This window comes from Rhinichthys klamathensis, unplaced genomic scaffold, assembly GCF_029890125.1.
Source record: "Rhinichthys klamathensis goyatoka isolate OS25496 unplaced genomic scaffold, OSU_Roscu_1.1 h1tg000261l_1, whole genome shotgun sequence".
NCBI lineage: Eukaryota > Metazoa > Chordata > Actinopteri > Cypriniformes > Leuciscidae > Rhinichthys > Rhinichthys klamathensis.
The window spans coordinates 793084-819654 of NW_026606782.1; the positions used below are offsets into that span (position 1 = coordinate 793084).

At 36.6% G+C, this 26571-nt stretch overlaps 1 protein-coding gene across 3 annotated transcripts; it reads left to right on the forward strand.

The window, feature by feature from the left end:
- Positions 1–342: 342 nt before the first annotated feature.
- On the forward strand, positions 343–26492 carry myom1a (myomesin 1a (skelemin)). Of its 3 annotated transcripts, XM_056267513.1 has the most exons (38): positions 495–584; positions 1265–1452; positions 4130–4258; positions 5389–5566; positions 5785–5942; positions 6039–6131; positions 6336–6424; positions 7010–7045; positions 7232–7393; positions 7558–7719; positions 8661–8802; positions 8882–9081; positions 9183–9239; positions 10679–10803; positions 10885–11068; positions 11855–12029; positions 12220–12341; positions 13936–14132; positions 14322–14448; positions 15024–15199; positions 15469–15583; positions 15684–15840; positions 16126–16232; positions 16509–16553; positions 16731–16867; positions 17002–17146; positions 17769–17828; positions 17914–17981; positions 18089–18214; positions 21625–21696; positions 21937–22024; positions 24503–24541; positions 24689–24794; positions 25009–25172; positions 25388–25424; positions 25679–25701; positions 25951–26006; positions 26100–26492. In XM_056267513.1, exons 2-38 carry the CDS (start codon positions 1319–1321, stop codon positions 26355–26357), a joined length of 4449 nt encoding a protein of 1482 aa, XP_056123488.1. In that variant the 5' UTR covers positions 495–584; positions 1265–1318; the 3' UTR covers positions 26358–26492. The 3 variants fall into 3 exon arrangements, with proteins under 3 accessions (XP_056123486.1, XP_056123487.1, XP_056123488.1); XM_056267511.1 differs by lacking the exon at positions 1265–1452 and having other exon boundaries at positions 343–584; XM_056267512.1 differs by lacking the exons at positions 1265–1452; positions 21625–21696 and having other exon boundaries at positions 343–584.
- Positions 26493–26571: the final 79 nt, after the last annotated feature.

The window sequence follows — 26571 nt, forward strand, 5'->3', positions numbered from 1 at the left end:
TAAACGTATCTAAAATAATCTTTATATCTGAGACTTATACCTGCAGTTTCGATAGGGAGTAGTTCAAGGCTTTGCCACGTGCTTGGATTGTTTTAGAACTATTTTTCGTTTGCCTGGAAAATGACAACATTTACACGACAACTGACCAAATGTGTTAAAAGGGGTAACTTTAGCGCAAATTACCCTATTGTTTAATGTTTATAAAACGCAACATCACACTCAATCGCTTCTGTATTGAACAGCTGATTACGTTCGGCACGAGGAGGCCTACAGCAGTCTTGCCCGTGTAGCTCTTTAAATGATATCACGTTGCTTTTGCTCTGTCTAGAAATTGAATTACGCGCGTTTTCAGAGTTCATGCTAAAACTGCCTGCCGCCTGGTCAGGGTCTATATTTAACAGACCCAGTGGCCATACAAGGTCGTGGCTGTACGCTACAATCTGCAGAGTGGCAGCATTATTTTTGTTCAGCGGAGTCCCGTTCTGTCGGCTGCCCCATACCCGCCGCCGTGCCTGGATTTTCACTAGCTTCTCGTTTTTTTGGAGTTTGCCCCTTCTTCTTTTTGAAAAAGCAACTTTGACCTGGTAAGTGACTTTATATTTCTCACAGAGGCTAGCCCTGGCTCAATAAGGGAAGTAATGTTTAACTCATCCAATTGTGTGTAATAGGACAGTGTGAATTTATGAATTAGTTGCCATCACAACAGACAAAACTAGTTGCTAATCTTTTGTGGTCTGATATTATACTTTAAATACTAGGAGTTTTGTTGCACCTTGTAGCCTATTTTTAATTTTTATATTAATGCTGTTATGATGTTAAATAATTTTAGTGGTTTAAGTCATTTTAATTATTTATGCAATTATAATTTGAAGAAGAATGTTTCTGTTACTATTTTGAAAATGCAAACAAAGAGACATAGTCAAATGTATTGGATATGTGTGTTGGCCCATACAGTATTTCCAAATAGTCAAACTTACTCTAAAAAAAAAAGTGAAAAAATGGTACCTTTAGGGGTACAACAGCTTGCCACTGAGGCAGTACCCTTAAAGGGACATATTTGTACCTTTATTTACCACTAAAAGGTTCATAGTAGTACCTTAAGGGTTCGTACTTCGTATCACTACTCTACTGCCCCAGTGACAAACTGTTGCACGCATCACTTTTTTTCTGACACTGTAAATTCATTATCAAAATTGTAAGTGTTTGCAGTCAGGTGTTGTTTTTTGTGCATTTGAATTAACATTCATTGGGAATTGTACTTAAGACTGCAAGCAGAGAGAAAAGGGTGTCCTTGGGACGATCTAAAAAGCACCTCAGGATGTCAGAATCCTTAAAACAACAAAAGGAACAGGAGCAACGGGACCTTGAGACGCGTTATGAGAGCAGCTATCACCAAAGCTCCCTGTCATCTGTTAGCCGCCAGTCTTACGCTGCTTATGTGGGCGGCCATGGGTAAGAGGACATATAGGGGACAGTGTCCCTGTGCTCATGCCGCCCTGAAGAATGCTCCCTGTAGAGCAACCCCCTCACAAGCACTGCTTTTTAGATAGATACCAGTGCTTTTATAACACATTACACGCTGCTTATTTGAAAATGTATGCATCAAATGAAGTAACAAATAACCCTTTCATTATAACCTTATGATGTTTGTTTGCTTTAAAACAGATCAGCACAGTACCTCCAGAAAAATCTGTGTGGTTTTTGTGTTGGGAACTATGAGCCTAATGTTATGTTACAAAGAACTAAGTACGCTAATGCATTTTCTTTCGTTATCTGTTATCAGCTTCACTTTGTGATGACCACAAATGACATCAGTGCTTAGTGATCGCAATAACAAAACAATAACTAAAGCAAATCACAACATAGTTTCTAAAAAATCTAATCATCTACAGAAATACTTTTTCTATGACATTTGCAGGGATGTATCATGTTTTCATCTTTTTTTTAAATTGGTGAGTAAATAATCATTGGTGGTTTTATATGGATGATATAGTGCGCAACAGTTCCAGAAGCAAAAATCTGTCATTTTCTCCATAGATAAATTGATTTTTAATGATAAATAAACCTTTCAAGCAATGTTAAGAGATGATATATGCTTTTGTAGAAGCTTAACATCAGTGTCATTTCAGCTTAGTTTTTTAAAAGTTGTGATTAATAGCCAAATACCTTTTGAATAACCTCAACATCACTTCACCAATCAGAGAAGTTGCTGCTGCCATGGAAATGAATATTGATTCTAAAGTGGTCAGTAGCAACCGCACACTCCTGTGACACCTTGCAGAGTTTTCAGACACTCTCAAACTACTTGATGTGTATATCAGAATGTGTATTTAATCAGTCAAACAGATGTGCTGCCTCGAGCTCACTTCATTGGTTGAGCCTGTTGTGACTGACTGATTCACACAGTGTTTACACTAATATTAGTTTGTAATGTTGTGATTCATCTCTTCTCTAGTTGGTTTGGTTCATACTCATAAGTGTTTTCCCATTTATGTTCGTATACGATTTAAGCTATAAGAAATTAGTTTGCTGAGTGTGCTGTCGCTGTTGTGCTCTATTACAGAAGTAATTTTAAGTTTTTTTTTTTAAAATCTATCTTCATGCCCATATTTCTGAGCATTGGAACTATGTTCATAAATATTTAGGTCAGAGACTTTTGTTATAGAGGAACATATGTGCCATTGAGGACTGCACTCTGTGGCAGGAAGAATTTGAGCCTCTGTGGGAATGGGCCAAAGTTATTAATGGTCTCTCAAGGATTATTTATGGTCACTGGAAATTGAAATCAGTAGTTTAGCTGGACTGTAACTGTACATAAACTGTACAACACTTTGCTGCTTTAAATGGATAGTTCATCCAAATATTAAAATTCTGTCTGTCTTCATTTACTCACACTCATGTCATTCTAAAACTTAATTCTGTAGAACACAAACATATATTTTGAGAAAGTTTTCAGAATAATCTTCAGAATATCTTCTTTTGTGTTCCACAGAAGAAAGAAAGTCATACAGGTTTGAAATGACATGAGGGGGAGTAAATAATGCCCGAATTTTCACTTTTGGGTGACGTTTTAGCCAGATTACCGAGAAAATGATGCAGGAAATCTGATATTGTCATATTTTTTTTTACCAGTTATGACAATTTATTACTGTTTCTGATAGTTGTTATTTGTGCTCCTTTAAGTATGACAAACCAAACACTCTTTACTCTGATATGGTTAATTTAATTTTTTAAACTTGTCGAATGTTCTTGACAGCAATTCTGAATTGTTGTAATATATGTAAATATTTCTGATTAATCAACTTATAATCTTCTTATTTACTATTGTATTGTTTAGCCTATAGTCGTTCAAGAGAACAATTTGCAAAATATAACAGCACTTTGTATTATTGTATTTCTTATGAAACAATATTCTAATAGACTGGAAGCTGCTATAATCCTAAAATATTTTATAATAGTGTTAAAGATAAAAGGTTATAAGTCTCTCAGATCACAGACAGAGCTCTATGATTTATCTATAAATCATTCCAAAGCCTATAATGTTGTTGGCAGTTATGAATGAGTGTCAGGATCATATATGATTTATCTCCTGCTGACATGACATTTCAAGTATGTTTATTTCCAACTGGTCATGATCATTCTTTTACCAACAATCAACAAAAATGGCCATTAAAAAAATAAAGTTAAGATAAAACTTTGAGGAACAATATAACATGTAAAACTATATTATGGAGTAAAAAATGTGCTCTGCCACCTGTAGTGTATATTGGTTTAATTGCTTTTTCTACAGGGCTGCTTATTTCAGGCTTTTTACATTTTTTTTTTTTTTAATAAATGCTTAATTTAGTGGGTGTCTGTGCTAATATTTACTTTACACTAACACACTAAGATTGACTTTCAACTGACTCTATTCCATCCTATTCCATTATCCCTGCTGAAATATTGAACATTTTGTTCCATTAGCGTTAGGAAACTATGAAGAAAAATAAACAACTGACATTTTTTGATGGAATAATGGAATAAAGTATTTTCATCCATTTACAAAATCTTTCAGTAGTGGCTTTGATGTTTTTTGCCATATAATCCTACTGTTTGTTTTTTGAAATTGCTGATGTTAACTGTTGTTTAGGCACAAGATCTCAGGGAAGAAGATTGAGAAGAAACTGAGCGCGCTCTCCAAAAAAGAAAAGCGCTCGCACCTGGCGGTGGACACAGACGACGAGATCATTGGATACGTTGTGCCAGTCTTCAGAAGCAGGTAAATGCATAGTGCACTTAGGTAGTCTGAAAAAACTTGGTTATTGTAGTTGATGTGGAAAGTTTGCTTGCGAATGACAATTGTTACCTTCCCAATTAGTTTTCTAGGGGCAAAAGGGAAGTAACGTTTTAAAGCAAAAGTTAACGGCAACAAAGAGAAGTTAACTTATCTGAGTCCCAGTACACAATACACAAAGTAAGATGTATTATAAATTTATTTACAATAAATAAAGGATAACATTGATACAGTGGAAAAAGAAAACTAAACAAACAACTCCAGAAAAAGAAAAGGGAAATGAAGCATGCTCTTCAGGAGTGGGTTAAGCCAAAACAACAAACAAAAGACCACTACCTGTTTGAAGGAAATCTAATTAACCTACAACAATAAATACAAAATAAACAACAGAACTCTTACCTAACTTCCTAACTAGCAAAAACAGGAGAAAAGGGCACCCAACTCCCTACTGCTCCAACACTCAACAGCGGGCAAACAACTCAAAACTGTACACTACAGCCACAAGACATTTAAGTCTGATCTTGTTTTAAGCTTAACACATCAAGCTGCTACTATAGCCATAACACACATAAGCTTAAAACACACCAAAAAGAGCAACACTCTGGGACTGGTAACAACAACATCAGTCTCAGGCTCTTGGGAGAAGAAATCTCTCCTTGTAATCTTTGGTGTTTTTGTCATTTTTATATATATATATTTTTTTAATTTGCCTATATAGTTTTAAATTATATTATTTCAGTTTTAGTTACATCAATACATCAAGTTACACTTAATGAAAAAAAGAAATGTTATCTTGGCAACTTGCTGAAATAAGTTTGTTTTTCACTTAATGTTTATTTTATTTCAATTAAAGAAAAACTGTTTGGGTTTCAGTTAAATATATTAACTCTGACTGAAAATTCTGTCATCTATCCACTTTCATGGCATCGAAACTTGTAATGCCTTTTTTCCCCAGTTGAACACAAGTTAAATCAGGAGTTGTTCCTAGGTCCCTTTGCTGTCTAAATAAAAACTGTACCTCTAGAACAGTTACACCTACCATGGAACTCATTTGTCTAACAGTAGAGGTCAATTTTAGGCTAGACTGTGCTCATTAACTTAATCCTCTGGATTAGTCATTTGGCCACCCAGGATCTGATGGAGACTCAGGAGGAGGTGAAGGAAGAGGGTGTGGGGTATGTCGTCATGAGGAACCTGTTCTCCAGGGAGACCGACTTCAAGATGAAAACTGTGAAGAAGACCAGAGAGACCAGTATGAGAGAGTCTGCTGAACGCCTGACTCTGAGCAAGAAGGTTTGACCTTATATGTTGAACAAGATGCTTGTGTAAAACATTATGCCTTTAAATGTTAAAAAGGTTAGTGCAACTTTTTGTATGTCAGAACTGTATTTTGAGCATTATTGTAACAGAGGTTATTCATACTGATTTTTCTGATAGAACTATTTCAACAGTGTCAGTATTTGTATGATTGTTTTATCCCAGGGTTTTAATTATTATTTTTGTTACTCAAGATGCACGAGAAAGCAGAATTCCAAAAGAAGATGAATCCAGACAGTTTGACTCACCCCCCAGAGTTCATTGTGAAACCACGTGGCCAGACCGTGTGGGAGGGGAAGAGTTTGACGCTGCACTGCACTGTGGCAGGATGGCCCAAACCCCGCGTGGCCTGGTCAGAAACACTGCTGGATAGATATAATCATTAGTCATTAAACCAATGTTTAATTTAACCCTGTTCTGTTTCCCTCCATCTAATTCTGCTTTTCAGGTACAAAAACAATGTTTTAATCGATGCTAAGGCTCACCCTGAGAAATACTCCGCAGAGAGCCAATACAACATGCATTCTCTGGAAATTAAGAAGTAAAGAAAGTTTTTATTTATTTGTTGAAGTTTTTTTGGGATTCTTTAATATATTACACTAAATGTGTGGGATGATTTCATTTATTAGTGATATCAGAGGGATGCAAAAAGATAAACAATAAGGGCACGGCTGTTACAAACTGCATAATGTTTGATTTTGTTAAATTGTTGAAATTATATCATAATTATTCTTGTGGGTTGCAGCTGTAATTTTAGCGACACTGCTGAGTACGGGATCTCTGCACTCAACGTGAAGGGAGAAAGTTCTGCGTTTGCTTCTGTCATTATTAAAAGTGAGATTTTTTTAATGCAGTTCACATCTTAAAACATTTTGCACATTTTTAATTAGTGTTTTACATGTGTTCAAAGTCATACTGGTGTGGATTGACAGCTCAGATCTTGGCTTCATATAATAAGTCGATATTATTCATTGACCTGAATTATTTTACAAATACTGTAATGATGTATATTTTTAGTTAATAAAGGTCATAATCAAGGGGTCATTCTGCAGTGCATTTGTTTTGTCTACATTATTATACTGGATGAAGAAACCGTGCTGTGTGTACCTACACTAGTGTGTAACTCACTTTGGTCTGGTTTACACCTGCTGTCCTCTTGACATTCTATTTTAAGACCCTTACAGCACCTCAGTATGCCTTGTGTTATTCTAGAGCGTCATTTCACTGCCTCTGCACAGGCTAATGCTATGAAATGTCTTGACTGGATCTTTATTATTTAATACTGTTAAATGTAACATTTGTGTGTAAGGTCAATTTCAATATTTATAGGGAAAAAGATGGTTCTGTTTGCAATGTAGCATTCAGTTATGTAGTTTCATTTAAAAGCACCAAAAGTTTATTTGCACTTTCATTTTAAAGGATTCAAAGAAGGAGAAGAGGTGATTGAAAGGCCCTGTAAGTTTCCCATACAACTTTATTCTTTTTTTATTTTTGCAGTTGGACTCATATAAAGTACATAAACCTTTATATGAGTGCAAATGTAATGTTTTGGCCTTTACAATAAATTGTAATAATATCTTTATTTGAATGTATAATAATATAATTTTTTGACCTTTTAGTTTCTATTCATATTCTGCTCAGATGGTTACAGCCCTGAATATGGTGTGACCTTCAACACTGCTATCATTGACAAGTTTGACGTTTCTTTTGGCCGTGAGGGAGAAACCATGAGTTTGGGCTGTACAGTCATTGTCTACCCCACTGTGAAGCGCTACCAGCCAGAGATAGTGTGGTACAGAAATGGTAGGTATGAACGTATTGCACCAGCATCTTAAAAAGCTACTTGCAAATTTACTGAAGCATAAGTCACCATCTCCTAATCACTTTCGTCCTCTGTGTTATTTGTTTGCATTACCCATTAATTAAGGTGGAGTTTACAGTCTGTAATGATCCCTTTTCTTAATCAGGTGTCGTCTTGTCACCTTCTAAGTGGGTGCACATGCACTGGAGTGGTGAGCGTGCCACTTTGACTCTTGTGCATCTGAACAAAGAAGATGAGGGTCTCTACACTCTGCGTGTCAACACTAAGTCAGGCTTTGACACCCACTCTGCCTATGTGTTTGTCAGAGGTGAGTCCAATCTTCACATTTGTGCTGAGTAATCTTAAGTTGTCTCATTTCACTATGAACGGCAATGTCTTATTGTCGGTGCACAAGTTTGCACTGTATCTTTAAGAAGTGAGTTGCTACAGTGTTCGGTTTCTCTCTGGGAATGTTGCTTCTATCTTTGGTTGACAGCACTAAAGACAGCCAGTGTGAAGAACAAGTTACACTCTTTCTTTCAAAAGTTTGGGCCCTATAACATTAAAACAATTTTATACTTTTATTCAGCAAGGATGCATTAAATAGATAAAAAAAATTACAGTAAAGAGAACTATAAAAATATTTATATTTCAAATAAATGCTGTTCTAAACTTTGTTCATCAAAGAATGCTGAAAAAATGTATCCTGGTTTTGCCATCACAGGAATAAATTACATTTTAAAATGAAATAAAACTGAAAACCCATTATTTTAAATTGTAATAATATTTCACAATATCTGTGTTTTTTACTGTATTTTTGATCAATAATAAACAAACAAATGCTGCCTTTGTGAGCATAAGAGACATGAAAAAAATCATACTGACCCCAAACTTTTGAAAGCTAGTATAAAATATCATAGTGTTCATCTATTTTTTTTATTAAATGCATTAAAACAGAAATAAAATTTTAATGTCTAATTTTTATATATATTTATTTATGAATAAAAATCTAATTATATCCACTTCAGTGGATTTTAGGCTGGTCGTTGGCTCAAAAATGGCATGTGTTTTTTCCAGAAGTATTATACAAATGTTTTTAGGAAGTATCTTTTTGAAGCTTATATGATAAGATCATTAAAATACTTCCTAAGTTAAGAGAGAGCTGAAATTAGCTAGCTGTGTTCACAGAGCGGAGGCGCTGTCATGTATCTCACTTTGCCATAATTAGATATGACAGCAGGGCGCTAATCAAGCTGATTTGTGTTTCAGATGCTGATGTGGAGGAGGAGGGGGTTCCTGTTGCTCCTCTTGACGTGCGTTGTCATGATGCTAATAAAGACTATGTGGTTGTTACCTGGAAGCAGCCTGCAGTGGAAGGCAGCAGTTCCATTATGGGCTACCTCATTGACAGGTGAGTCAAATGCCACTAGCATTGGGATCACAAAGCCCATGTCAGTGCTCATATGTCATATTTAAATATTTCTTTACAGGTTGGAGGTTGGCACTCATCATTGGACCCAGTGTAATGACACTCCGGTGAAGTATGCCCGTTTTCCTGTCACTGGGCTTATTGAGGGCCGCTCCTACACCTTTAGGGTGCGAGCCCTCAACAATGCTGGTGTGAGCCGGCCGTCCCGGGCCTCTGACACCGTAGTTGCCATGGACCCATCAGACCGGGCCCGTCTTAGAGGTGAAGGATATATGTAAAAGAATAAAGACTGAATGGCAAAGAATAAAAACTGAAAAACAAAGACAGTCAGTTTTGCTTATGAGTATTAATTTTTTTCACAGCTGGTCCTTCGGCTCCATGGACGGGAATGATCAAATTCACGGAGGAAGATCCCACGGGTGAAATATTACACACACAATTTGTCTAAACTAGTGTTCAGATTGGGGTTGGTCAGATTTGTTGAAAGAAGTCTCTTATGCTCACTAAGGCTGCATTTTTTTTAAATCAAAAATACTGTAAAAACAGTAATATTGTGAAATATTATTACAATTTAAAATAACTGTTTCCATTTTAATATATTCTAAAATGTAATGTATTCCTGTGATGGCAAAGTTGAATTTTCAGCATCATTATCTTCTTCAGTGTCACATGATCCTTCAGAAATCGTTCTAAAATGCTGATTTGATGCTCAAGAAACATATTCTTATTGCCGTTTAATATTTTTGTGTGATCCATGATACTTTTCAGAATTCTTTGATGAATAGAAAGTTAAAAAGAACACGTTTTGTAACATTATAAATGATCTAAATGTCATTTTTAATAAATTGAATATGCCTTTGTTAAATAAAAGTATTAATTTATTTTAAAAATCTTAACCATACATTTTGAACAGTAGTGAAAAAAACGAAATGCTGAAAACTAAAATCAATTGTATTAAATGCTATTTTAGCTTCACGGAAATATAATGTACAGATTTGTTACGTTACATTTAACAGTGTTAATAAATTTGTTTTAAAGATTAACTTCAAGTGAGGTTTAGATGACGTCAAAGTTAATCTAAAACTGTCTCCAAATACATATCTAATATCACCCAATAACTACTATATTGTGCATCTCTAACGTGGGGCATATATTAAGAAAACACATCTGACCAAATCTGATTTCATGTTGCGTTGCGTTGTCAGAGGGCAGACATATACAAATCAAATCATAGACTTAAATCAAATATACAATCAAGAAGACAAAAATAAAAAGAATAACATTTATGTAAAAGTAAGTCCTTGCAAGGGGTAAAGAAGCTAAAGTGCACTTAGCTCATTGAAAAAACTGGCTACTGTAGAAGCTTTCTCATTTGAAAGGGTGCAAAGTGAAGCAGCAAAAGCTTTAAGCAATTTTCAACAAAAAATGAGGAAAAATGAGGAAAGGTTGGGGGGGTTTATCCCATTCATTTCAATAGAGCACTGGCGACTTCTGTCGACACGAGCGACAGTGACCGTTGGCGACAGAATGTGGGCGTGTCAAGCGACGCGAGACACGCGACAAAAGTTCAGAAATTTCAACTTTATGCAAATGAGAAGCGATTTTAAAATTAAAATGATATAGTTGTATATATATCACTTGTGATGGTATTTAGTATAGATATGGCCAGACGTGCAGTCTACCAATTACATTAGAGCGACAGCACTACGAACGCCCACAAGCGACTCGCAGTACAGAGACTGGCGACATACAGCGGCAAAGTCGCTGGCAGTGTGAACGCAGCTTAAATGTACTAGTGAATATAAAATACGATATTTTCTGTGATTGTGTGAAGCATTATTTCTCTTGTCTCTTTCAGTGGGTGTGGTCCCTGGTCCACCTACTGACCTGGCTGTCACTGAGGCGACTAAGAGTTACGTGGTCCTGAGCTGGAAACCTCCAATCCAGAGAGGACACGAGGGTGTCATGTATTATGTGGAAAAGGTTAGGCAGAATGTAAACAGTTTAAAGTATTTGATTTCCCAATGTATGTTTATCACATTTGAGACTAACATCTATTCCCAGTGTTTGGTGGGTACAGATACATGGCAGAGGGTAAACACTGGGATGCCAGTGAAGTCCCCCCGTTTTGCCCTGTTTGACCTTGCTGAGGGCAAATCCTACAGCTTCCGCGTCCGCAGCTGCAACTCTGCTGGAGTTGCAGAGCCGTCGGAGGAAACTGGGGCGACTACTGTGGGAGACAGATTGGGTGAGTATTAGCACTTGACACGAAAAAGAAAATAGGTTAGTGACACATGTTCTAGATTCTAGATTGTTTCAGTACTTCTGTGACAAGTGCCTCAAGGGTTGTACACTTGTATATTATACACTTTCTAATCCGTCAAAAACAACCCATGGCAATGAATTTTGGACAGTACTAGTAGTATCAGTTCAGGAAAGAACTATTCAAAAGATATGCAGTCCGTAATATTTTATGAATACTTTTATTTAGTGAGGAAGGACACATTAAATTGATCAATTGACAATAAAGCCATTTAGATTTCTTTTTCAAATAAATGCTATTATTTTGTGGTTATCAAATTATCAAATTCAGGATTATCAAAAAATCCTGAAAAAAATATTATGGTTTCCACAAAAATAATTAAGCGGCACAATTGTTTTCAACACTGATAATATAATTAATGTTTTTTGAGCACTAATTCAGCATATTGGAATGATTTCTGAAGGATCATGTGAGACTGAAGACTGGAATAATTCAGCTTTGCCGTCACAGGAATTACATTTTAAAATATCAAAATAGAAAACTTATTTAGAATTGTAATTATATTGCACAATATTGTTGTTTTCACTGAAGAGACTTCTTTCAAAAACAGATTTTTACCGACCCCAAACTTTTGAATGGTAGAGTACGATGAAATGTTTTGTTTCAAAAGAACAAAAAATGTTTTCCATGATTGCTATGATCCTGTAAATATAAGTGTGAGTATGACATGCCTTTAAATTGGATGAATACTGTTCTCTTGTTTGTTTTTAGACCTGCCCTCTGTCCCAGGGCCTGTTGTTCCCATCAGAAACACTGACACTTCTGTGGTTGTGCGCTGGGGGGCATCTAAGGAGGTTAAGAATCTGGTGGGCTATTACATTGAGGTCAGCATCAATGGCAGCGGTGTGTGGGTTCCTTGCAACAACAAGCCAGTCAAAGGCGCTAGGTATGCCAACCAGGGGCTGACTAGGAGCTCTGAGATAGAAAACCGCTATAAATGTGCATTGTTATTAAAATTAGAGAGGTTTTTCAAATAAATTACAATAAAACATCTTGTGTAGATATTTATACCAAGCTATTGTTCTGTTACTGGTCTTAACTTGTCTTGAAACTTATCAGTTTCTTCTGTTGTGCAGGTTTGTGTGCCATGGGCTGAACACTGAGGACAAATGCGTGTTTAGGGTGAAGGCTGTGAATGCTGCAGGATACAGTGGAAGCACCGCAGAATCTGAGGCCTGCATTGTGCAAGCGAGCATTGGTGAGGATTGCTGGTGCCAGTAACAGGCCAAGTACACCTTGGTGGATATAGAGACTGAGCAGGGTACAAAGTTGCATGGCATATAATTTACAAACTTAGTTTTGATGTTTACATTGAAAAGCCATTCAAATTGTTTTATTTCGCATTTTAATTTAGCTCTATGAAATATTTAGCTAAACTTTAGCTTTGGTTTAAAATAAACAAAAACACTAAATTAATTATTATTATTATTACCACTACTACTACTACTAATTTTTATAATTACAAAATTCACTCAATATGTGTAATATCTTCTTGCTTAGCCTTCAATGCTATCCTGAAGTCACCCTTATATATATAATGGCTGTGCTACTCATACTTTGCATATTAGTATTGCCAAGCTAAATAAAAAAAAACACACACAACTAAGCCTGCAATGGATGCTGCATGAAGATCTTATTAAAGCAAGTCCTGTCTCTGCATGCCCTGTCCTGCTATTAGTACTCCTTTAAGTAGCATTACCTGAGTGTATCCTGCGTGACACAAACATCCAGGTACTAAGATTAACAAAGCAGCCATGTGAAAGAAACTATAGGGGAATTTCTTTAACTTTCCCAGAATGTAAAATACATGTTGACTGAAAATCGGACAGTGTGCCTTGTGTGTTGTCATGCAGGTGTGTCTGTGCTGTATGTTTCGTGAATAACTGCAGGGTGTGTGATGCAAACCCATGCATGAGCAAGTTGGGTGGTAGAACAAGTTGAGTGAAGGTCATCTTGCGTCCTTAGCACAGTAAGTATAAACCTGTTCAGACTTTGGAAAATCGATGTGTATCATTATGTGTAACGGACAGGCGGGGGAATCTCACAGAGAATATACTTGGTCATAAATTTAAAAATACAAAAAAATACAATTTATTATATTTAAAATGTACACCTTTATATTATTTTTATAATATTTAAGCACGTTTTGCCCAGTTTGTCATTAGTGTAATGTGAACACTGTATTACAAAAATAAATCTGTATTTTACTGTATTACAGTAATGAAAATGGACACATAGTAACATACCGGTATCTATGAAATAAATAATATTTTTGTTAAATGGATGATTAGTTGATTTCTGTAGGTTACTTATTTTACTTATTTATTTTTGCATTACAATTAAGAAAATGCTATTTTTTTCTCATTACAGTTGGATACTGAGAATGTGAAAAGGCTTCATTTTATTAATGCAATATGTAAACTCTAAATCTAACTCTAACATTTTTTCATAACGTGAGCGGCATGCTTACAGACTAACTGATTTTGTGAAGATCACAAGCGATGTTTGTCTGTAATAATTGAATGTTGGGAATGACAATGTTGTGTGAAGTTATTATTTTGACTGCATTGTTCAAAGAAAATAAAATGCAGAATGTGTGTATAAAGAAACATGATTTGGTTTTAAGAGCACACAACAGCTAAACTTGCTGATGTCCTGCAATGAAGATGCACAACAGATATTTTACTCTTTCGGAAAGAGAATGTGCATTAGTTCTTTGTTGGGTTAACAGATGTAAAACTGTCAATGGGTGAATGAGTCGTTGGGCTAAACTAAGTCTTATCCTTCTATAGCCGTCCCAAGCCCTCCCACCGGTGTGACCCTTCTGGAGAGGGTCCGTGACTACATGGTGCTGGGCTGGCAAGCTCCTTCTAATACTGGTGGAGCAGACATCAGAGGTTACTACCTGGACTACAGAACAGTGAAGGATGGAGTCACAAGCAAGTGGCATGAACTCAACCTCCAGGCAGTCACTGGCACATCTTATAAGGTAGGTCATGATATCAGTGTTGGATTTAAGAAATAAAAACACATTTGACATGTTTGCTTCTAAAATTTGATGAAATTAACATTTAGGATGACAATGCTTATGATGCTGAAGATTGAAGATCAACACTGATGGTCTAGTCTAGTGTATAACTGTTTTTCCTCTTTCTCTCCTACTGTCTCTTTGACTTAGGTGACAGACCTGAAGGAAAACAAATTCTACCAGTTCCAGGTGCGTGCATTCAATCAAGCTGGTATTAGTGAAGCCTCCATTCCCACTGTCACCCTGGAGTGCAAGGAATGGACTGTTGCTGTTCCAGGTAAACCAGTCAGAATTTATATTAGACACTTTTATAGACATACGTTCTTGTTTAAATCACTAAATGCGAGAGATTATAATGGGGAAAAGACAGACCACTCGTAGAAAAATGATTGGGAGAAATAGTAATGCTCAATATGTTATATGAGCTATTGGAGTGTAAATTGGCTTTTTGAGTTAGTTTACTCTAGTACAGTGGTTCTCAACCTTTTTGACTCTCAATGCCTCCTATTATCCACAATAATATTAAAGGCCCCATGACTTTGTCAGCTGTTCACGATTTACTGGCTTGTACGATGGTGCTGATAAAATAGAAAAAAATATATATATTTATTATAAAATGAAAATTCTATTAGTTATTTTTTACAGCTTTAGAAATCAAACTATGTAAAATAATACATCCAGGTTTTTTAAGACATTGAGAACACTATTTCTTCCTAGGAAGCTAGGGAATTGATTGAGACGTACCCTAAGTTTAGTCAACAGTAATTACATGATCAGGTTTATTTGTCCATTTTACCTGAAGTGATGTATGACAGGTGTTTCTTTGTGCATTTTACTTTTCAACAAACCCAGGCCCTCCTCGTGGCCTCCGTGTCCAGGAGGTGCGTAAAGACTCCATGGTGCTTCTGTGGGAACTGCCAACATTCAATGGCCGCAGTCCTGTGACTGGATATTATGTGGACTATAAGGAAGAGAATGGCAAATGGAGATGTTTCCAAGAGAGATCCACAAAACATACTTACATGCAGGTATTAAATGAGTTTTTTCTTAAAGCGACTGGGTTGGTTCTCAAACTTTAGTTATTTTGTTTTATGCAGCTCATTTTTGTGGAGACAGAGCTGTTCTCATGGCGTAATTGCTAGCCAATTTCTTGGAACTGGCTTTTGTTTTTAATGATGTTTTTGTAATGCGTCTTTATTTTTTTTGTGTTGAGACATTTAGTTATTGTTCAAAAGAACAGGAAGAACAAAATGTCAGAGGGCTTTTCACTCATAATAGTTTTCTCTGTTTAATAAAGTTATCTGGTCTCCAAGAGGGTGTTTCATACAGGCTGCGCGTCCATGCTAAGAATCTGGCAGGTGTTGGAGGAGCATCAAAGCCAACTGATGCAATTTTGGCTGAGACCCGACCTGGTGAGATTTTTTTCAAGGACATGGATACAGCTGTGTCATAGAGGAAAACATCTGTTTCTCTCCACCTGCACTTCTAATTTCTTTACACATGGTTACACAGGCACCAATGAGATTGTGGTGGATGTGGATGACGATGGTGTGATCTCTCTGATCTTTGAGTGCTCCGATCTTAAAGAAGACTCCCAGTTTGTGTGGTCTAAAAACTACGAGGCCTTCACTGACACGTCTCGTCTTACCATTCAGACTGCTGGGGGCAAGTATGTCGACTTCTGAACTGTCTAATATAGTCATGCAAAGTTTTATTAACTTATCGTGTTTTGTTGAGATGGACTGTTTTTATGTTTGGGCATTGAAATAATGTACTTTTAAAAATAAAAATAAAACAAATACCTGTAATAATACAGATAGATATTACTGAAGCTTTAACCTTGAATGTATATTATATTATATTAATTATATACAGAATATTAGGGTTAACTATATATGCGAGTAATTTCTTTATACACTATTTTTGACAGATCCATTAATTTGTCTTTATATAGGTCCAGAGCCATCTTTAATGACCCGTCATTGGATGACTTGGGCATTTACTCCTGTGTGGTGACCAACACTGACGGTGTCTCTGCCAGCTACACGCTCACTGAGGAAGGTGAGTCACTTTCCTTTAATACACAATCGCAGCTGGTGATATTCCATCCCATTATATTTCTTTGAGTGACGCTCATGCTTAAGAAGGGAACATAAGGAGATCACTGCTTCTCAGCGTCAGCTGGAGTGTACAGCAGCTGCAGATTTCTATTCCATAAACAATTAACAAATGATTCCACACAACAAATAATTCACTTCAGTGATTTTCTCTTAGGGTCCAGTAAGAAAAGCACATAAGACAAGCTTGATTATATGAAATGTTGTTTACTTTTTGTAGGACTTAAGCGCTTGTTGGACATCAGCCGTGACCACCAGTTCCCCAGTAAGTGGTTTACCTAGTAGTATATACCAACTGCCGATTTGTATTATATATATCTTATGTATACATTATCGTGTGTATATTATATATAATATACTGTCTATATTACAGTATGTTTACTTAATATGCATTTACCACTCAGTAGATTGTTATAAGTTAATCGTGAGCAATTTTCTTCAGTAATTCCCTTCAAAAGTGAAATGGCCATTGAGCTGCAGGAGAAGGGCCGTGTGCGCTTCTGGGCCGAAGTTGCCAAGTTCACTTCTAACTGCCAAGTGGAGTATGTCTTCAATGATAATATCGTCCATGAAGGAAAGGTATGAGATATCAGAACATTTTAGCTCAAATGGATTAATTATTAATTATCATTAATTGATAACATTAATTATCAAACAGTCTTGTACAGCATACATGATCATGTTTTGTTTCTTTTGTTTGTCAAACTATTCAGAAGTACACAGTGAACTTTAACAAGACCACTGGCATCATTGAGATGTTCATGGATTCACTGGAGGTTACTGATGAAGGAACCTTCACATTCAACCTTGTTGATGGCAAAGCAACTGGTCGCACCAGCTTAGTGCTTATCGGAGAAGGTGAGGCCATGTCTTTATTTGTTTTGTTTTTTTGCCTATAGCATAATTGTACAAAGTCAAACTAATAAAAAGAAAACACTATAGGCAAATGTCTGAGACCAAATGCTTCCATTTTATAAATCGTAATTTCTAAATCATAACTACTACTAATAATAATTAAAATAAATATTTTATTATTTAACAACTTAAGTGAAAAATTAGTGACAATCATACAAACAGATTTTTTTTTTTAATTCATTTCACATCATGACTTTTCTATGTTTTTATTTTAAATGAAATTATGTAATTAATTAATTAATTAGATTTTGAATCCCATATTTTGGCCCCACCATATATTTGTGTCATTACCTGATCAAATATAATTTTGCTTCAATCCTAGCATGAACCAATCTCACTAGAACACCAACCTAATAGAGCTTTATTTGAGTATGTCCTTTAGGGGGCAGAAGAGTACCATTTACAGCTCCAAAGACAAATGAACTAGACAGGTGGGGTGACAGCAAATGTGTTTTGTTCTAGCTCTGGGAAATGCTTATGAATGGCCTCTAAACAGTATTCGACACTCAAAATAAGTTGTATTCTGCATGCTTTGATCATTTCTGTTTATAATGCTGTTTTACAGAGTTTGCTGAGCTTCAGAAGAAATCTGAGTTTGAGAGAGCAGAGTGGGTCAGAAGGCAAGGTACGCTGTCCTTACACTGTCTTTTTTGTATTAAATCACATTTTAATTTTTGAAGAGATGTCCAAGAATATTCTCCCACACACAGGTCCTCACTTCGTTGAGTATCTTAGTTTCGAGGTCACCCCAGAATGTGATGTGCATCTGAAATGCAAGGTAAGGCTCTAGGATTCAAAGGTAGGTACATGTAACCGTCTGTCAGTGCTTCGGGTTGAAAAGATACTTGTTTAAATCCCCCTTTTTCCATCTTTCTCATGCTACAGGTTGGAAACATCAAACCTGCCACTGAGATTGCCTGGTTTAAGGATGGAATTGAGATTGAAGAGGATGATGAGGATGCTAAGAAGATCGGAAAATCTGATGAAGTGTTGACCTTTGACATTGGCAAGGTCAGACTATTATGGGGATGTTTTTGAGCTGGGATTCCAGCATTCATATGATTTTTATGATGAATGCATTTTTGCTAGATGCAGTATTATACACTAGGGGAGAGCCGGGATGATTGAAACGCGGGACAGATGAAACATTGAGATTTCCTTGAAAACCACTCACGTCATGTACGTCAAATTTCGTCAGCACGTACAGCACGCAATGCCTATCAGACCCGCGAAAACATTTCTTCTTTACATTATGGCGTTTTAAAGTTAGAGCCGGAAAGCTGTTAGAAAAAATAGACAAATCCAGATTGATTGTGGTTAGTGAATTCTTTGGTACTTTTTTTTGACTGACAAGTTGTATTTATTGTTTCATGTGTCATTGTAATGATAATACGGCAGGTGAAATAGTACTGCAACACACCCTTAAGTGTATAATATCAGAGTTTTTTAGTTTAAGGAAAAAACAGGTTTAACTGGGTTGAAACAGCGACTCGTGCCAGTTAAACCTGGTCATAGGAAAACACTCAATATGACTCAATCACTCAATATGACTCAAGGAATAAATGTAAGAAAATTAATTGGAAACGGATTTGTCTGTCTTCTTCAAAATAGCCTATTAGAAAGATTACGGAAAATGGCTACGCAAAGTCTTATCGCCTATTGTTTATTGGGCGACAGAACAAAAATGTTAATATGAACCTTAAAATTAAAATAAATTACAAAATATGTTTGTAACAATATGTACATAAGTTACTTGTCAGGTATTGTTCATAAAAACAAGCATTAGATGAATAGTTACCGTTTAAACTGTTATGTTTCATCCGTCCCACCCCTGTGTTTCAATCGCCCCGCTCTGGAGGGACGATTGAAACAAAGCACAACTAAGTAAATTTGTACTTAAATCATTCTATATTTCTACCGAATAACACATGATAGTATTAGTAAGAGAACACATGTGAGTTGTTGATCACCAAAAAAAAAAATTCTATCTGTAACCTTATCTTAGAAAACGACGTTTATCTGAAAAGTGTTTCAACTGTCCCGGCTCTCCCCTACATATGCTACAGACTTTGCTATGCTAAAAAAACACTCTCCTCTCTGACACACGGATTCATAAATTATGAGATATTTGCATAGTACTGGAGAATATTTTTTCTCTTCCTAGACTTAAGGAGATTTAAGTTGCCCTTCATGAAAAGTAATAGCTAATGTTTAAAATCAACATGAAATGAAAATGTACCATATTTACTATCTGAATACATGGTCCTGGTCTAATTTGTGCATAATTCATCCATACTTTTTCCAGAAATTCATCTTTGTAATCTTTTATCCAAATTTAATAACTTACTCCGCCTTACTTCTATTTTCCGCTACTTTTACTCATTGTAAAAAATCTTACAGCAATAATAGTAATAAATAAAATGAAAATGGCACATTATGGAAGTAAAATAGCCAAGTAAATATGAAATGGCATATGTATGGGGATAGAATTGTTGCACTATTCCAAATAAATAGATTGAGATTCACAAATAAATGTAAAGAAATTCACAAAAATGTATCAAATTCACAAATAAATAGATTAAGATCCACAAATAAATGTAAAAGGTTTCACAAAAATCAAAAAAAAAAAAAAAATCAAAAAAAAAAAAAAATTAATTATAAATGTGTTTTATGTCACAAACACAACTCTGCCTGGCATTCATTTGTGAATCGCTTCTTGTGCGATCCTCGCACGCGTTTGTAGATTTTGAAACACTTCTAACGTCAAGGCGTGCAGACAAATCCACAAATAAGTGGACTCCACTCACCGTCTACTTAAGCCAATCAGATAACTGCCACATTGCGCTGACCAATCATAGAATGTTCTCGCTACAACCAATCACATTTGCCTTTAAACTCGCCTTGCCGCGGTTACAGATTCATTTTTCACCCCTGAAAGCAACTGTATTCTATGTATGCTTGGTTCAAACTGAGCTGAAGTGCTTTTTGTGTGGTTAAAACACCCGTTTCCAAAAGATTATTCGAGTTTAAGGCTTGAATCAGGATAAACTCAGGATTATACACAAATTATGATCATTCACAGATCCCGAGCATCATGATCAGTAACACCCTCTCAACACCAGACACAAATGGCGCGACAGCACGTCAAAAGCAAATAGTATCAATTATATTAAATAATAATACTGTCTACACTACATGACATAATATCATGTTTAATTCCAAATATGAGTCCAAATGACCATCAGTGATTTAACAGTACGAGCCTCAGCATCACTGCAGCTGTACTGGGGTTTTGTGAATGAATAATGCAAATAAAAATCTTGCAATGCTGAAAAATACATCTTTACTTTTATTTTGGAGGCTGTAAGTAACTTTTACAATCAAAAACAATTAAGTCTGATTCATATGAAATATTATTTGTGTGTTCAAGTGTTTTAACCGATAAATAAATGCATATCGCTTGTCTGCTGGGCATTTCACTTTTAAATGGATGATATGATCTCTTTGGAATGCAACAACCTGCCATACGTTTAAAAAGAACCCACCTATATCTTCTCTACAAACAAAGGGATTCATACTACATGTAGTTAATGTTTAAAATACTATTTATAATGCTCTATAGATCGTTAGATCCAAGGAGCTACGCATATCCGTCATTAAAACTGCTTCACTGAAGAAGTAGGAGACGCTGTTGTGTGACAGTAATTTCACCTATTAGACAAACTTGCATGTTTGTTTATCACAAGGTTGAATCCAATTATTCATTGGTCAGCTACTTAAAATCCACAGATGCGTGCGAGGATCTACAAATTCACAGGAAGCGATTCAGAAATGAATGCCAGGCAGAGTTGTGTTTGTGACAGAACACATTTGTAATTTTATATATTTGTGAATTTTATACATGTTTGTGAATCTCTTTACATTTATTTGTGAGTCTCAATCTATTTATTTGGAAAAAATGCAACAATTCTATCCCCATACATATTGAACCTATGTTGGATACAATATTATTTTATCATGTTTTTCATGTCCTGTACTTTGAACAGACATGATGCATAACCTATTCATTTATGTATTATATTTCTCAACATTTATGTCCATATATCATAAATATATGGTTCTTCCGTGTGAACCTTGGTTTAAAGGGAAGGCAGTTCCTGAAATCAATCAGATTCGGATGGCAGTTTGTAAAGTAATGGAAATTATCATTATGTGCCAGTCTGACCTCCATTTAGCAATATTAATGGGTTATAAATATTGAAAGCCATCTTAGTTTGACTGAATTTAACTACCAATAAGGTGCCAGTCCAGATGGACTGAGAGAGGGGTGGATTTAGTGCATGCTGCAGAAGAGAGGCAAACTCCCTTGCCAGTCCAGTAGGGGGCGCTGGCATTAACTGCAATGTTTGTTTAATTCACAGCTTGTTATTAAGAGTGAAAAGGCACAACGGAAAAAGAAACCTGAAACCGAAGAAAGTCCAAGCAAGCCAAAAGTCTGGAGCGTTGATTTATAAGTTGCCATCAATGTCACTGTGTTGTTTTTGTGATGGTGCTGTCTTTTCCTCTCTTACTCTGTTGGCCTGCAGCATCTTCCGCAGGAGAAAAGCTTGGCTTTTCGGTCTTTCCTGTTTTGTTTATTTAAATGTTGTTCAAATATGTTTTAACTTCTGATTTGTATTGATAAAACTAGTGTCCAATATCTATGCCTGACTGCTCCCTCAATTCCCCAACAGATTTCAAAGAAAGATGCAGGAGTGTATGAGGTTAAACTGAAGGATGAAAGAGGAAAGGACAAAACTTTGCTGAACCTGACAGATGCAGGTAGGAGCTACTTTGTCATCAGGGTTGATCAAAATTCTGAATTTAAGGATTGGCTCCCTTTCAGTCCATGAGATGGAATTTGCATTGAACTGGCCACATCATACAGGATGTTAAATTGGAATTTGAATTGGAATGACAGGAAGTGGAATTCACTCATTTGCAATTCAAAGAAATTCAGCACAGACACAACAGAATTTCATTAGTCCAGCGCTGCAACAAAATGAGCAATATATATACAGTATATATATATATATATATATATATATATACACTCACCTAAAGGATTATTAGGAACACCATACTAATACTGTGTTTGACCCCATTTCGCCTTCAGAACTGCCTTAATTCTACGTGGCATTGATTCAACAAGGTGCTGAAAGCATTCTTTAGAAATGTTGGCCCATATTGATAGGATAGCATCTTGCAGTTGATGGAGATTTGTGGGATGCACATCCAGGGCACGAAGCTCCCGTTCCACCACATCCCAAAGATGCTCTATTGGGTTGAGATCTGGTGACTGTGGGGGCCATTTAGTACAGTGAACTCATTGTCATGTTCAAGAAACCAATTTGAAATGATTCGAGCTTTGTGACATGGTGCATTATCCAGCTGGAAGTAGACATCAGAGGATGGGTACATGGTGGCCATAAAGGGATGGACATGGTCAGAAACAATGCTCAGGTAGGCCAAGGATCCATGTAGGATTGTTTGGCATGGATCCATCATGCCAAACAAGGCATGATGGATCCATGTTCTCATTCTGTTTACGCCAAATTCTGACTCTACCATCTGAATGTCTCAACAGAAATCGAGAGTCACCAGACCAGGCAACATTTTTCTAGTCTTCAACTGTCCAATTTTGGTGAGCTCTTGCAAATTGTAGCCTCTTTTTCCTATTTGTAGCGGAGATAAGTGGTTACCTGGTGAGGTCTTCTGCTGTTGTAGCCCATCCGCCTCAAGGTTGTGCGTGTTGTGGCTTCACAAATACTTTGCTGCATACCTCGGTTGTAACGAGTGGTTATTTCAGTCAAAGTTGCTCTTCTATCAGCTTGAATCAGTCGGCCCATTCTCCTCTGACCTCTAGCATCAACAAGGCATTTTCGCCCACAGGACTGCCGCATACTGGATGTTTTTCCCTTTTCACACCATTCTTTGTAAACCCTAGAAATGGTTGTGCGTGAAAATCCCAGTAACTGAGCAGATTGTGAAATACTCAGACCGGCCCGTCTGGCACCAACAACCATGCCACGCTCAAAATTGCTTAAATCACCTTTCTTTCCCATTCTGACATTCAGTTTGGAGTTCAGGAGATTGTCTTGACCAGGACCACACCCCTAAATGCATAGAGGGTATGCGCATGACGTCACCGTCGGCCGGAGTGAATGCGGTCACGCCCACAAGTGGCAAAAAGACTGAGCGGCAGCATTTGTTTTCAGCGTGAATGCCGTGAAAATCACACAAAACACATCTAAAACGGGGAGCTTTGCGATTGACTGTACAACTAGATTTGACCAGAAATCTGAGGTACTGTATACTTTTACAGACTGCAAAAAGCTACAGAACAGACTATATTCTGCATAATTGGATGTTTTTAAATAAACACTGACAAAAAACTATACAAGTTTTAGGGCTGGACGATATGATGATATACAGTATAACATTAATGTAAGTGATCACTCGGATTTAGACCTATCTATATTGTATTTATATAAAACGTTTACAGGCAAATTGTCTTCATTTATTTCCCCGGCGTCGAAATCAGGCACATAAATGTCAGGAAACACGATTCCTGGCTGCATGTCAATATCCATGGATCACTGGATCTTTGATAAGTTGTAAGGAACACTATATCGAGGCCAACTTTTAGTTTAAACTGATAATAGTTTGTTTTACTCGCGTTTTCGCAGTTTCCCCTATTAACTCCAGTCACGCAGCAGCTCTTCTGCCACTCAGTCCCGCTGAGGGGGGCGTGTTCCGGCGGGGAAGTGACGTTAATGCATTCCCTCTATTGAAGCAACTGCCATGTGATTGGTTGATTAGATAATTGCATTAATGAGAAATTGAACAGGTGTTCCTAATAATCCTTTAGGTGAGTGTATATATATGATATATTAACACCGCTATGAGGGTGATTCTAATACAATGGCTGAGGGAGTGATGGCAAATTCGACATCATTCTTTCTTCTGACAAACTCTTTTGGAAAGTCATGAAAGCTCTGTAACTGATTTTGTCTTCCGCTATTAGAGCAAATGGAAATACAAAAAATATATTTGCTGTCATCTCCCATTCACCACTATAGAAGTTTACCCAACTATGACAACTTCCGTTTCTGAGAACCCCTCAGAAAATATATAAAATTTAATATATCACTGTTTATTCTTTGCATCTTGTTTGTCATAATCAGTAAATGTATATTTAATTTTTTCGGTTGATAGGCTATTTAAATGTGATTTGTGATCTGATATTTTTCTCAAAAGGTTATCAAGCAGTGCTGAACGAAGTGTTTAGAGTTATTGGTAAGTGTTCTGCCATCAATCTTTCACCACTCAGTGTTATTGAATGTACAGTAACATGATTCTCCATTACGAATGTGCTCTCAAGCACTTGGATTGAATCAATGAATGTCATGTAATTTTTATGCATTTGTTTCTCTGTTCTTGTAGCCAACTCTTCTACTGAGCTCAAGATTGTGAGCACTGAACATGGAATCATTCTCTACTCATTTGTTGTGCACTATATTGAAGATCTCCGTGTTGGCTGGCTTCACAAGTAGGCTTACTGCCCGCCTTCTCTATCTACCAGTGTCTGTGGGCTTTTTTAATGTGACTTCAATGTCACATTAAACTTAAAAGAACATAATTTCTTCCAAAAACCAATCCAGTCCAAAGTTTTGTCAATTTGTTTGCTCACTGTACCATATCACCACATGAAACTATGGCCAATGACCTTGTATGTTTTCCTCTTTGTTTCTAACTGGTACCAGAGAATCAAAGATCTCCCACTCAGACAGAGTGCAGTGTGGAGTCACCGGAGAACAGCTGTGGCTCAAAATTAACGAGCCCACCGAGAAGGATAAGGGCAAATATGCCATTGATATCTTCGATGGCCAAGGCAGCGTCAAGAGAGTTCTTGACCTGTCAGGACAAGGTAAGAGTTCAGGTGTTCCAACACACAGGGCCTTGCAGTCCTTCTGCTTTCATTAGAGAATCAACTTACTTTTAAGTTTACTGTAATATAAAATTTTATTTATTTTTATTATAATTTAAGTATATATAATTTTTATTTTTATTATTATTTTTATTATTATTTACATACCTGGTATGGCCTTTTATATTATTTTTCCCTGTCATTCCACTGCATAGTATGGGAGGAAGCATTTGAAGAATTCAAGAGACTGAAGTAAGTTTAAACTAAACCATCATATTCTATTAATGTGACATGGATGTGTTATCTTTCTCTTTTTGCATTGTCAAGACCTTCTTGCATAAGCGGTCACAACAATACTAAAATAGACCACCCATGACTGCGCTACATTAGGCTTGCAGTGAAGCATTTCCTGATATTGAAAAGTGTGAGAAGCATGTATTACCTTTGCAGTCACTGACAGTTATTTAAAGACCTAAATAACTGTGTTTATCTCTTTCCTTCCTCAGGGCGGCGGCCATAGCAGAGAGAAGTAAGTGATTGTCTTTGTGTACAGATACCAAAGCACGCTATACAAGCAATCCAATCTAACATTTGACTTGCAGAATTATTATTCTGTTTAATAGGCGTAATAAATATACCTAAAGAAATATTTCAGACAGCTAGAAATGCCGTTCATTTCTTTAGAGAGAACAGATATCGATTTACTTCATCATGAAAACAAAACATTTCAAAAAGCTTTGTGAATCTGCTGTTAATTAAATGATTTGTGTATCTATAGACCGTGCCCGTGTGGTAGGCGGCCTGCCTGATGTAGTCGCCATTCAGGAGGGCAAGGTAATACAATCAATCATGTGCATCACATTTCTTAATGAGTTTATTGATAATGTGGCCTTTTAAAAACATTTTATCCCTCCTCGCCCTTTTCAGTCCCTCAACCTCACTGGCAACGTGTGGGGTGATCCTGTTCCCGAGGTCAGCTGGATGAAGAATGAAAAACCGCTGGTGTGTGATGAGCACTACACACTGAAGTTTGAGCATGGCAAGTTTGCCAGCATCACCATCTCTGCTGTTACCACAACCGACTCTGGGAAATATGCCCTGCTGGTGAAGAACAAGTATGGCACAGAGGCAGGAGCGTTTACTGTCAGTGTCTACATGCCAGATGATGAAGCGGAGAAGAAGTAGTAAAGACGCACAGAAGGAGAGAGGGTTATAACAAATGACCAGTATACCTTCCAAAGCATTTTAATTCAAAGCATGCACACCCACAGTGCAATATGATATGGTTTTACTTTAAATAAACTTGTTTGTGGTTAAAAAACTGAAGGAATTTGGCCAAATGATGTGGGCCAGTTATGCCTGGATTTACTTCTGGGTTTTTCCACACTATGCTTAACCC